Source organism: Mauremys mutica, chromosome 9 (genome assembly GCF_020497125.1).
Source record: "Mauremys mutica isolate MM-2020 ecotype Southern chromosome 9, ASM2049712v1, whole genome shotgun sequence".
NCBI classification, from domain to species: domain Eukaryota; kingdom Metazoa; phylum Chordata; order Testudines; family Geoemydidae; genus Mauremys; species Mauremys mutica.
Window position 1 is genome coordinate 21,493,029 of NC_059080.1, and position 13,157 is coordinate 21,506,185.

The 13,157-nt window shown below is 48.6% G+C and overlaps 1 protein-coding gene across 11 annotated transcripts in view; it reads right to left on the reverse strand.

Moving 5' to 3' along the window:
• ARHGEF9 (Cdc42 guanine nucleotide exchange factor 9) overlaps positions 1-13,157 on the reverse strand; it is a 306,568-nt gene that overhangs the window by 39,817 nt on the left and 253,594 nt on the right. For all 11 annotated transcript variants that reach the window (XM_045031342.1, XM_045031350.1, XM_045031349.1 and 8 more), the window contains one exon: positions 8,121-8,250. In XM_045031342.1, coding sequence (XP_044887277.1) covers positions 8,121-8,250 — 130 coding nt within the window. The remainder of the gene's footprint in view (positions 1-8,120; positions 8,251-13,157) is intronic.

The following is a 13,157-nucleotide window of genomic DNA, read 5'->3' on the forward strand; positions in this document are numbered from 1 at the left end:
AAAAATGCTTAAAAATAAGTTATCTGTCAAAATGATAAAAAAAAATTAATAAAAATGGAGTTCTGCCCAGCCTCATTGTAATGTATGCCTTTAATGAGTCATATGGAGACTTACTGACATGCCTAAGTCACACAGGAAGTCTGTGGCAGAGCAAGAAAGTGAACACATGCCTCCTGTGTCCCAGGCCAGTATCTGAACCAATGGTCTATCCTTCCCCCCAAATTACCTTAACTGAGTCTCAGTAAATGATGAGACTAGCCATAAATGGGGGTTTGCTTTTATGCAAGACCACTAACCTTGTGGGAATGATCTCTTCACTACCTTACCCACTGGCCACAGAGTACATTACAAAAGGGGGTGAGTACAAGAGGTGGCCAAGGAGGTGACGGGCTGCTCAGGGTGGGACATGCTTGACCTATTTCGAGTCTGAGCCAGATGAAGCTTGGCAAGTTGCTGTGAACTGGCTCCAAGAAACTTTTTCATGTCAGTTTTGCCTACCCACTTCTGAATGTCAGCAGCTGGGGCAGAGAGCATTTAACGACAGGTAAAGGGATGACACTGAGCAAAGGGAAATGTAGGTCGAACATCAGGTGAGAGCTATCACGGGGTTCTCAGCCTTTTTCTTGCTAGGGGGTAGCTAGGAGCTGTGTGGGGGCAGGGGGGTAGCTCAGGGTGCAGGCAGGGGGTGGCTAGGGGCTGTGTGGGGGCAGGGGGGTAGCTCAGGCTGCAGGGAGGGGGTAGCTAGGGGCTGTGTGGGGGCAGGGGGGTAGCTCAGGGTGCAGGCAGGGGGTAGCTAGGGGCTGTGTGGGGGCAGGGGGGAGCTCAGAGTGCAGGGAGGGGGTAGCTAGGGGCTGTGTGCAGGCAGGGGGGTAGCTCAGGGTGCAGGCAGGGGGTAGCTAGGGGCTGTGTGCAGGCAGGGGGGTAGCTCAGGGTGCAGGCAGGGGGTAGCTAGGGCTGTGTGGGGGAGGGGGGTAGCTCAGGGTTCAGGCAGGAGGTAGCTAGGGGCTGTGTGGGGGTAGGGGGGTAGCTCAGGGTGCAGGCAGGGGGTAGCTAGGGCCTGTTTGGGGGTAAGGGGTAGCACAGGGTGCAGGCAGGGGGTAGCTAGGGGCTGTGTGTGCGCAGGGGGGAGCTCAGAGTGCAGGCAGGGGGTAGCTAGGGGCTGTGTGGGGGCAGGGGGGTAGCTCAGGGTGCAGGCAGGGGTAGCTAGGGACTGTGTACGGGCAGGGAGGTAGCTCAGGGTGCAGGCAGGGGGAAGCTAGGGGCTGTGTGCAGGAAGGGAGGTAGCTCAGGGTGCAGGCAGGGGGTAGCTAGGGGCTGTGTGGGGGTAGGGGGTAGCTCAGGGTGCAGGCAGGGGGTGGCTATGGTCTGAGTGCGGGCAGTGGGGTAGCTCAGGGTGCAGGCAGGGGGTAGCTAGGGGCTGTGTGGGGGTAGGGGGGTAGCTCAGGGTGAAGGCAGGGGGTAGCTAGGGCCTGTTTGGGGGTAGGGGGGTAGCTCAGGGTGCAGGCAGGGGGTAGCTAGGGGCTGTGTGGGGGCAGGGGGTAGCTCAGGGTGCAGGCAGGGGGTAGCTAGGGGCTGTGTGGGGGCAGGGGGGTAGCTCAAGGTGCAGGGAGGGGGTAGCTAGGAGCTGTGTGGGGGCAGGGGGGTAGCTCAGGGTGCAGGCAGGGGGTGGCTATGGGCTGTGTGGGGGCAGGGGGGTAGCTCAGGGTGCAGGCAGGGGGTAGCTAGGGGCTGTGTGGGGGCAGGGGGGTAGCTCAGGGTGCAGGGAGGGGGTAGCTAGGGGCTGTGTGGGGGCAGGGGGTAGCTCAGGGTGCAGGCAGGGGGTAGCTAGGGGCTGTGTGGGGGCGGGGGGGGAGCTCAGGGTGCAGGCAGGGGGTAGCTAGGGGCTGTGTGGGGCAGGGGGGTAGCTCAGGGTGCAGGCAGGGGGTAGCTAGGGCTGTGTGGGGGCAGGGGGGTAGCTCAGGGTGCAGGCAGGGGGTAGCTAGGGGCTGTGTGGGGGCAGGGGGGTAGCTCAGGGTGCAGGCAGGGGGTAGCTAGGGGCTGTGTGGGGGCCGGGGGGTAGCTCAGAGTGCAGGGAGGGGGTAGCTAGGGGCAGTGTGAGGGCAGGGGGGTAGCTCAGAGTGCAGGGAGGGGGTAGCTAGGGGCTGTGTGAGGGCAGGGGGGTAGCTCAGAGTGCAGGGAGGGGGTAGCTAGGGGCTGTGTGGGGGCAGGGGGGTAGCTCAGGGTGCAGGCAGGGGGTAGCTAGGGGCTGTGTGGGGGCAGGGGGGTAGCTCAGGGTGCAGGCAGGGGGTAGCTAGGGGCTGTGTGGGGGCAGGGGGGTAGCTCAGGGTGCAGGCAGGGGGTAGCTAGGGGCTGTGTGGGGGCAGGGGGGAGCTCAGGGTGCAGGCAGGGGGGAGCTAGGGGCTGTGTGGGGGCAGGGGGGTAGCTCAGGGTGCAGGGAGGGGGTAGCTAGGGGCTGTGTGGGGGCAGGGGGGTAGCTCAGGGTGCAGGCAGGGGGTAGCTAGGGGCTGTGTGGGGGCAGGGGGGTAGCTCAGGGTGCAGGCAGGGGGTAGCTAGGGGCTGTGTGGGGGCAGGGGGGTAGCTCAGGGTGCAGGCAGGGGGTAGCTAGGGGCTGTGTATGGGCTGGAGGGGCTCCCAGTGCAGCTCCCAGCTTCAGCAGGGTGTGGGGAGGTGTGCTGGGGCTCCCGGCTTCAGCCCCCTGCTGCTCCTGGCTTGGAGCGGGGGAGGTTTGCTGGTTTCAGCCCCACGCAGCTCCTGGCTTTGGAAGGTTGGGGGGCTGCCGGTGCAGTGGCACAAACTGCTCTGCCACACCAGTATCAGTCCTGTGCTGCTCATGGCTTCAGCGCCGGGGGGCACCGGGTTTCTGCCAAGGGGCCCTGCGGACCCAGAAGATGGCTCAGGGTGAAGGCAGTGGGGAGCTAGGGGCTGTGTGCAGGCAGGGGGGAGCTAGGGGCTGTGTGCAGGCAGGGGGTAGCTCAGGGTGAAGGCAGTGGGGAGCTAGGGGCTGTGTGCAGGCAGGGGGGAGCTCAGGGTGCAGGCAGGGGGGAGCTAGGGGCTGTGTGGGGTAACTGAGGGCTTGCGGACCCAAAAGGGCTTGCGGACCCCTGGTTGAGTGCTGCTGAGCTATTGGACTGTGAATCAGCCTCCCAAGGGAAGTGGTGGAAGTCCAGTATTCTTAGTCATTGATAATTGAACTGGACAAAGTACTAGAGAATTCAGCATAGGCAGGAACAGCATTTTTTAGGTTTATTTATATTTTTGGAATTCAGAAATCAGGTGATATTCTGCTATAGTCAGATCCAGAGATCTGCAATCAGGGCTAGATTCATGTCAGCTATACCAGCATATATCTGGAGTTACACCTCATTAAAATGATTGGAATTGCTCCTGATTTACACTACAGAAGGTGAGATCAGAATCTGGCCCCACAGTCTTTAGTCAGGTAAAGCACCAATTTCTAGGACTTCATGTGCTGGACACTAGAGCATGGCTATCAGCTGTTATCAGCAAAGCAGAGCCATCTTCTGAGCATCCCTTCCCAATTTCCATCATTATCACGGCACAGACAGCACCTGCACACACGCCAGGCAGTGTTGTAGGAGCACTGAGCTAAAGCTGAAGAGAAAGGCTATATAGGGCTTGGGTGAACCATCTGATGAAAGATCAGGCCTTGTTCAACCAATGGGCATTTACATTTTTCAAATGTTGACTCTAAAGTTAACCTTCAACACTGGATCAGCTGGAGAATCCTGAGGGCTAAATTCACTGCTGACATACGCAGACACAACTCCATTGACTTCTCCGGAACTGCATATACGTAAATCAGCTGTGAATTGGGCCCTGAATGTTTCTTATTTTAGGATCAGCAGCATGTCTATAGTCCCAATATACCCTCCCTTTGTGAGTCCTAGGAGTATATGAATATTGAAGTAACTAAGATCTAGATTCACATGGGGGACTTGAGGCATTGCAACAACCAGCACTGTAATATTTATATTTTAAATGCCTTTCTGCCTCGTAGCATTCGCAGCCCCAAGTTAGGTAACAGGCTTCCCACCAATGCATGGAAAGAATCAGGCCCCTAGAAAAGGGACTCATAGCAGCTAGCACTGCTGTCTAAGCTAGCCAGTAGGAAATGTCAAGGAGAGGTTTGGGGCCTAATCCCTGCCGCTCAAGGGGAGTTGGGTGCTTAACTCTATACTGGAGTGAGGTGCCTATCTCCTCCCATGACTCTTAGTTATGAAACCTCTCTTGGAGTTAGGCACCTAAGCCAGGTCAGCCCTTTCTCATGAAAAATGGAGGAGATGGTGGCAGTGCCTCCCTTCTATCCTCCCTGCGAGTGCCCTAACCACTATGCTATTCGGTATTCTAAGGTGGGGCTCATTCTCTCCTGTTGATGCTGTTCCACTTTATATGAAATACTTAAATAATCTCTGGGGCAGAGTGCGTGAGAATGACTGTATAGCCCAGTGGTTAGGGCGCTGCCCTGAAGATGGGAGACCAGGGTTTAAATCCCTGATCTAATCCAGGCAGAGCAGGGATTCAAACCTAGATCTTCTACAACCTGGGTGAGTGCTTTAACCACCAGGCTATTCAGTATAAGGGAGGGGTGGCAGCACCACCCCCATGATGATGATGGATCTAGACTGTTCTCAGTGGTAGAAGACGACAGAACAAGGAGTAATGGTCTCAAGTTGCAGAGGGGGAGGTTTAGGCTGGATATTAGGAAAAACTTTTTCACTAGTAGGGTGGTGAAGAACTGGAATGGGTTACCTAGGGAGGTGGTGGAATCTCCTTCCTTAGAGGTTTTTAAGGTCAGGCTTGACAAAGCCCTGGCTGGGATGATTTAGTTGGGTTTGGTCCTGCTTTGAGCAGGGGGTTGGACTAGATGACCTCCTGAGGTCCCTTCCAACCCTGAGATTCTATGATTCTATGAATTAGGTGTGCTCTGAGCATGTCTGTTGGATCAGGACCTGCAGCAGAGGAACACCCGCTTTGTGAATTCCCCCAGGGCGTAGGTGTGAGTTAAGTGCTGTCCAGCTTGGCAGTGTCAGGATTTAGGTGGGTTTTGCACATTCCCACCAGCAGAAAATGAGGGGACTTTACTGATAGAAACTTATGCACCTAGGGACTTTAGGCACCTCCAGGATTAGGCGACAGCTGAGTGAAGGTTTTGTGAATGCCAGTGACACCTAAATGTTGGACGTAGATGCTTAAAAAGGGCAGTTAGGCACCTACATTCTCCTTGTGAACCTGGTGCTAAATGGCTCCATAGTAGATCTTTTCAAACATTAACTAGTTAAGGAAAGTGTCACTATGCCTATTTCACACATGGGGAAACTGACGCATAGAGCAGTTCAATGATATGACCAAGAGCACAGAAGAAGATGTGTCAGAGCCAGGAGCAGAAGTCAAGAGTTCCGTTTTCTTAACCACCTTCTCAGACTGCTAGACCAAGTTTCTTTCTGAAAGTGGTTTGAAATTTGGCTGGCACTGGGTTCACCTCCATCACGTACTTCATTTGGATTTCAGATCAGAGAAAAATGAACCTACTGGCTTTCCTCCTGCCTCATATTTTCTTGTACGCTTTTGACCCAGGCCCGTTTCAAAGACTGTTTTGCCATGTACTGACCCTATAATATTACTTATTTGCATTATGGTACCTTCTAGCTGCCCTTGCTGAGATCAGAAAGCTGGTGTGCTATGAGCTATACAAATATATAGTGAAAGAAAGTTGATGCCCTGAAGAACTTACAATCTAAGTAGACAAGAACTAGAAGCACACAGAGATAACGTGATCTGCACATGGTCAAACAGCAGGTCAATGGTAGAGCCAGCAATAGAACTTAGGTCTCCTGATTTACTGTCCAATGCCCTACTAGACTTCAACTACCTCTCAGAAAGCACCATCTCCTTTGACTGGCAGGCATATCTACCATTAGAGTACTTTGATGAATTGGTGGGGTGGGGGCTGAGGAGATGATGGCTGTGGCTAAATAAGAATGAATTTATCAGCCATGGTGATGGTGGTGGAATGGAAACAGTTATTCCATCATTCCTAGGTGCAGGCCTCCTTGGCTTTCCATTCACACATGAACATTAAGTGTCTTGAAACTGATCTGTTCTTAATCTAGGTTTATTTACAATTACGATCTTGGCATTTCTTATACATGAGTCACTGTAACTCATCACATATAACGGATTTACGGCTGAAGACGCATCTGATGACCTTTTACCCACTCCCCTGATAATTGTCTTCTAATACAATAACAAGCTTGCATGTCAGTATCAGAGATTAAAAAAAAAAATCAATGAATCAATCAATAAAGCCATGAAGCAAATCATCTGTATTCTCTGCTTTAACTGCTAGTCAAAATTTAAGAACCAACCATAATAGCATAATTTCCACATATACTCTTTATCTACCAAGTTATGGCCTAATCCTGCCCCCATTTACACCAATGCAACCTCAGCAAAGTCAATGGGGCGGCACTAGTGAAACTGAGTGTAGGAGCTGACCCTACATTTCTCCCTCTCTACCCTCGATCCTCCTAGGTTTTGTCTGGAAAAACTATTAAAGGATGGAGTTCTCGCCCTCCCACCAGTTTAGCCCAGCATAACTCCATTGACTTCAAAGGAATTTCTCCTAATCTAAACTGGTGTAAAAGAGAGGAGAATCGTTGCATCAGTGTGAGAGTCCTCTTGCTAAAAATGTGTCTTAATGATTCCATATAGGGTAGGATTTACAAAAGTGCTCAGCTTTGGCCTAGTTCAACAATCCCATCTACAAACTACAAGCAGAGATTTTGATGATAAAACAATGGGAAAAAACAAAGGATATTCAAAAACTCCCAGATGAGCCCGTAGCAAACCACAGTAACCTGCAAGATCTGGTGATGCTCTATCCCTCTGCTTCCCTTCCCCAGCTCATCCCCCTGTGATCATTCACTATGCTGTGATCACAAGTAGGCCCCAATTCAGGAAGGTACATATTCAATGTCTAACTTTAAGCACGTGAGTAGTTCCATTTACTTCAATTCAGCATGCATGATTAATCACCGAATCAGGGCTTTAGACTGTAACACCTCTGGGACATGGACTATTTCTATTATTATTCGTGTTAAATGTCTGTATAGAACCATATGCACTCATGGAGTTTAATACGTACGTAATAATAATATTATATTCATGAAGAAAATGAAATCATCACCAGGGTTTTACCTGCCTTGTTAGCCCGGTCGCTCCCCCGTGCCCCTTTTTTTAGCACTCCTTTCTCTTCTTGCCCCCTGATTAAGTACAAAGCACACAACCAGCATAGAGATTAGGAGTGTGATTCCAATCTCACTTACACCAGCATAACTCCATTGATGTGAGTGGAGTTACTCCAGATTTACACCAGTAAAAATGAGATCAGAACCAGGCCCTAGATTTCCTTTGGAGCATCCATTAACGTTCCTTCACTGAATCAATTTAGGCCCCTCCCTCAAATACACGTGCATAGGCTCTCTTCTCTCATAGGGTATGTCTACAGAGCAGCTGGAAGGTTTGATTTCCAGCTCAGGTGGAGGTATCTGCACTAGCTCTGTTCAAGCTAACACCTAAAAGTAGAAGTATGGCCACAGCTGCATGGGTGGTGGCTTGGGGTGGCTGCTTGACTGCATCCCCAGGGGTTGGGCAGGACTGTACTGGGGCAGCTAGGCCAAATCCCCGCTGCCACACTGCTATTTTGAGGGGACTAGCTCGAGCAGAGCTTGTGCGTGTGTATCTATCTGAGCGAGGAGTAACACCTCCCAGCAGCTGTGCAGACAGTCCCATAAAGACAAAATGCATCCTTCTGGCCCTCTGTTTAGCCCAGGTTACCCCAATGTCCTGCAATTCACTCCCAAGCATACCTGTCCTGTACAAAGGGCTTGAGGTGAGCTAAGTCCTCTAGAGCATTCTGGAGGCCATATGGAAGGTACACCTACATATACACCATTTATAGAGATGGCTCATTTACTAGCTACTAGCACCTACGTGGCATCTCTGTGTTAGTTGCAGCCCAAGCCTGATGTGAATCAATTCGCCTCTGCCTCTTATGCTGGAATCTACTGGAGCCCATCACTGCCCAATGCATACTGTACCTCCCAATCCAGGACTGAGGCCTGCCACTGAGCTATCTTGTCAATGTTCTCCAGTCTCCGTTTCCGCTCATTGATCTGCTGAGTCACATTCCTCATGACTGCAAGTGCAGCAGCCACGTACCTGTAGTCACTAGAAAACACAAAAGGGAGCCCATGGAATTACACCTGACACACAAGGGAAATGTACAAGGGTTCATCATTATTAACAGCATCTATTAACACCATCTTGCCGCGCCTTTTAGGAAAGGGGACTAACAGCAATTTGCCCCTTGTTATTATTCTTGATACGTCTCCTTCTCTGCTGGTTGCTTTTTGGCTTGTCAACCCCTTCCTCCCTCCTCTCCCCCTCCAACCAACATTAACTTGTTTCAAACTGAGACTGTGAAATGCTAATAAAATTAATGGGCGAACTCCTCAGCTGCCGTACGTCAGTGTAACTTCACTGACTTACATGGAGCTACACCGAACTACAGCAGCTGTGGATCTTGCTCTTTAAAAATGTGTTAGGATGCGCAGCCACATTCTGGGGCTGTCTGACCATTCCTAACCCTACTACTCTGCAGGCAGATGATGGGAGACCTCATACTGTGGAGCCTTGGGTTGTTCATCAACATGAAAGTTGGAAAATATTTGAATGTTAATATTCCTTTATAAAATTAGTTTCCTTATTACAGTGAGTTATAGTAAAAAACTTTGGGATGTGTGATTCTCAAGTTATCTGGGACAGACCTGGCCAGTTTCATAGTTATATTATGTATGTGAGCAATTCCCTCTCTATGTGTGCATGTAAATCTGTCTATCTACCACCTATATTTGTAGATAAAGACACACATTTTATAGTCCCAAATCAGACTTGCTCATGCCTCCCCGATCATACCAGTGTTTCTGGCAGAAGCAAAGTCAGGGAAAAGTATTTCTGGATTGTAACAATCTCCGTCCAGAGCTTGTTTTTGCAAGGGTTGGCTTCAGAGCGTCTCTGGCCTCAGTGTCTGCCTATGCTTGCCTTTGAATAATGGAAGGAAGGAGGTGTTCCCTGGGTCCCCAGGAGAAACATGTGTCACTATAAAATGTCAGTCTATAACACACTATATAAGGTTTGAATACAGAGGTAACTGCCCTGGCCAGCAAAGCATACACAAGTCGTTGATCTTACAACCCTTAAGACATAAGGCTGGTGCCCAATCAATTAAGCTGTGCTAGAAATATCCTTTCTGGCCACTGCAGCTTGGAGAGACTCAAGTTAGTGGGGCTTGAGCTAGTGTGCTAAAAATAGCAGTGTGGATGTTGCGACTCAGGCTTTCAAGCCTAGGGGGTTGAGTGGACTTGAGACCCCAAACTCCAGCCCAAGCCACAATACCCACACTGCTATTGTTAGAGAGCTACCTCGAGACCCACTGGTGCGAATCTGTCTACCCAGGCTCGCTTTCAGCTGCTGTGTAGACAAACCTAAAGTGACAGAAGGGGTGTCACATAGCATTTGTCTCATGGCATTCATTCCCACTGTGGATATCTCATGTGCTATGTGAGCAAATCAACACAATCCTTTTTGCTTCCTGGATGTGTGCGTGTGAGTGTAATAACAGACCGAAAACAGCCTCCTGTCGGGGCAGCAAGGATGATGATCAGTCTTTTTAAAAAGTGATGCCGAAATCAATGCTATTGATTTCCACCTTGTGCCTCATTTTCCATTCCAGGAGACCTTAATGTTCATTTCTATTGGGAAGACAGACTAGGACAGCTGATATAATGTTGCCATAATTTATGATTAACTTAAGGGTTGATATTGACTTCTAACTAATGAGAAAAATGAAGATCTCATGCAGCTGCTGAGGAAATGGCTCTACTGGTTACTGCTCAAGATTCTGTCAGTGACATTTAGAACAGGGGATTAACCCTTTGTATTCTAGTAGATCTTTATAGCCTGATTCTCCGGAATATACAGAAAATACCTCTCAGGAGCAGAGTTGCTCATTATAGACCCAAGTTGACTTCAGACTCCCACACGTCTCTGATATTATCCCACTGCTCATTATGTCAAAGAAACAGCATATCATTTTGAGTCAACTCCTCTGCTATTTTTGTAATATCCTGCACTTGAAATCTTTATTGAAGACTATTTTCCAACATCTGGGGACATGTAAGTTTAGAGCTATGAATACTTCAGAATTGGATACTGAAAACAGCCAATCCACTTCTTTATGTATTTCAGAACTTCCTTCCTCTACCATGATTTTAGATCCAGAAACTCAGTAAGTGCCCCAAATGGGATATAAATTGGGGAAATAGTAAAATAAGCTATACAGCATATTTTTATAGTTTTCATAATAAAATATATTTATTATTTTAACATTATTTCAGGGCTTGATGTCCTTACTTGGTTTCTACTTGGTCCTTAGGTAAAACTCTCGCTGAATGAAAAAGAACTCCTACTGTTCCAAAACTTTCCAATCACCGTGTAAATAGTGAGCAAAGGACTCCAGGAGCTGGCTCTTAGACTATAAATTAAGGACGATGGCTGAAGAAGACGCCTTCAGGGAGGGGAATGTGTGTATGGTAGACAGTGAAAAGTCTGTTGAGCCAACACTCTTAAGGGGGTGTGTGTGTGTACGAACTGGGGAGACCCTGATAAAATGGCAGCACAATTCAGGGGTGTGGCTTATGCAAATAGGATCAAGTCTACACTTCAAGTAGTTGTATGCATGCAAATGGGCTGAGTGAGTGTAAGCGTGGCTAATTTCAGTTCAAAGATTAGAACAGCTCCCCCTCACCCCAATACACACACGTACACTTAACTCTGGCTCTGATCTGCAGGAGGGGACATTTGGGACAACAGCATGATATCCCATAGCATAGAAATTAACTTCTTAAATTGAGATGACAGCATTCCCAATGAGCCCACAATAGACACACTGAAGGGTCAGGCCCTAGTTACGACCTGCATAGCAATGGAAGAAAGTTACACTTCTATACAAACTACTCCTAATGCCAAGTGTCCAGGAAAACTCTGGTTGCCTTTGATTCCAAACCAGCTTCTTACCCCAAATCTTATTTGCACTGAAACTCCGAATCAGGGAACCTGATGACAGCACTGGATAGTGGCCTCACACTGCCCGTTGCTCACGAGGCAATGTTGCACTTATGACCTTCAGCTATTTAATGAATATTAAACTGGTTTCAATCTTGGGACGATGAACAGATGTGCCTTTGTGAAAAATTCAGATGAACTGGCCCATAGACAATGAACAATTGAACAGAGCCAAGATTTTAAAACACCCCCAAGCCTGCCTCCACGTGGAGTGGGCTGGTGCCAATGAAGCTGGGCTTTATACTGGTAACGCTAATTCACTAATTCTAATGTTCCATTTGAAGAGGAAACAGCAGGTACATTTTTCCTTTTGTACATTAATGAAGCAAGAATCACTGACTGAACTTTCTGGGCTCTGAGCCCATGTCTGCAGTTGAGCTGACAAAGAACCTAGAAGAAAAATGGCAGAAGAAAGTATTTGGCTGGTGGGTTAATATTAGGATAGCATTCAAAATAAAATTAAGGCCGATAAATTGCTCGTCAGTTATATTTGGGATGCAATGACTTTCTTTCAATGCTCAGTGAGAATGCAAGTGTGGACTCTTGCCAAAATGTCATGTGCTAACTTGGGCTGGAATGATCAGGAATTTGGACGCAGGCCCATTGTCCTGGACCTATATATAGTAGATCTATAGTGATACAATAAGAGAATGATTTCAGCTAATCAGAGAGGAAGAAATCTAATGGTATCCACTCACAAATCATACAAAATCCTTCCTTACGTGGGACCCTTGCTCATTCTGAGTAATACCTTTCTTAGTCCCATTACTTCTTGCGTAGTAAAGTCCTACTCAGAGGAAAAGACTCACAATCTGGCCCATGATGAGCATCAATCCACCAGATAATTTTCTCCCTTCAGTTTTGCTCCCGCAATCAAATTGGGATTAAACACATTGGGTTATAGATAATAGCTTTAGGATATCTAACAACCTGACATGTGGGCACAAAGAATTGGAGATATTAGGTATTTTAGAGATGTTAGATATTTTAGAATTTAAGGCTATGTCTACACTAGCATTTTTGTCGGTAAAACTTTTGTCCGTCAGGGTTTGAAAAAAACCACACACCCCTGACCGACATAAGTTTCACCGACAGAAGGGCTGGTGTAGACAGCGCTATGTCAGTGGGAGATGCTCTCCCACCGACAGAACTACCGCTGCTTGTTGGGAGTGGGTTAATTCTGCTGACGGGAGAGCTCTCTCCCACCAACAGAACTACCGCCACTCGTTGGGAGTGGGTTAATTCTGCCGACGGGAGAGCTCTCTCCCACCGATATAACTACCGCCGCTCGTTGGGAGTGGGTTAATTCTGCTGATGGGAGAGCTCTCTCCCAGCGGCATAGAGCAGCTACCCGGGGGAACTTACAGTGGTGCAGCTGCAGTGGTGCAGCTGTGCCGCTGGAAAGTCTACAGTGTAGACATAGCCTACATTCTATCTTTGTCCTGGAACAGATTGCACCCCCAACTGTGGTCACATCACTCATTTTCTGTATATGTCAATCCCTTAATAATTATTCATGTTTCCATCTTCTTCTCAGGCAATTATTAACCTAAGCACTAACCCCAAAGTGATGTTAATGGAAAATCTGACAATGCAGCAGCAGAGAAATTTCAAACTCCAAAAAGAGAGGGAGACCTGGGTTCTCTACAAGGATCTGATGCAGACCTCTGGTGAGTCATTTAACCCCACCATGCCTCTGTATCCTATATGAGACCCTTAACTTGCCTCACAGGGAAGCTGTGAGGCCTAACTGAGTAGTATCTCAGAAGGGCTTTAAGACCTTTGACTAGGAGGCAATGGGTATTGTCTAGAAAGAATGGGCAGTTATTGTTAGCACCCACCAAGCGTTTGGATGCCTCTTCAAAACAAACTGAACCAACAAACTTTTTGAGGATAGTAATACTTAATGCTTGCAGAGTGGAATTAGGGCTTAGCTCTTGTCATGGCCTACT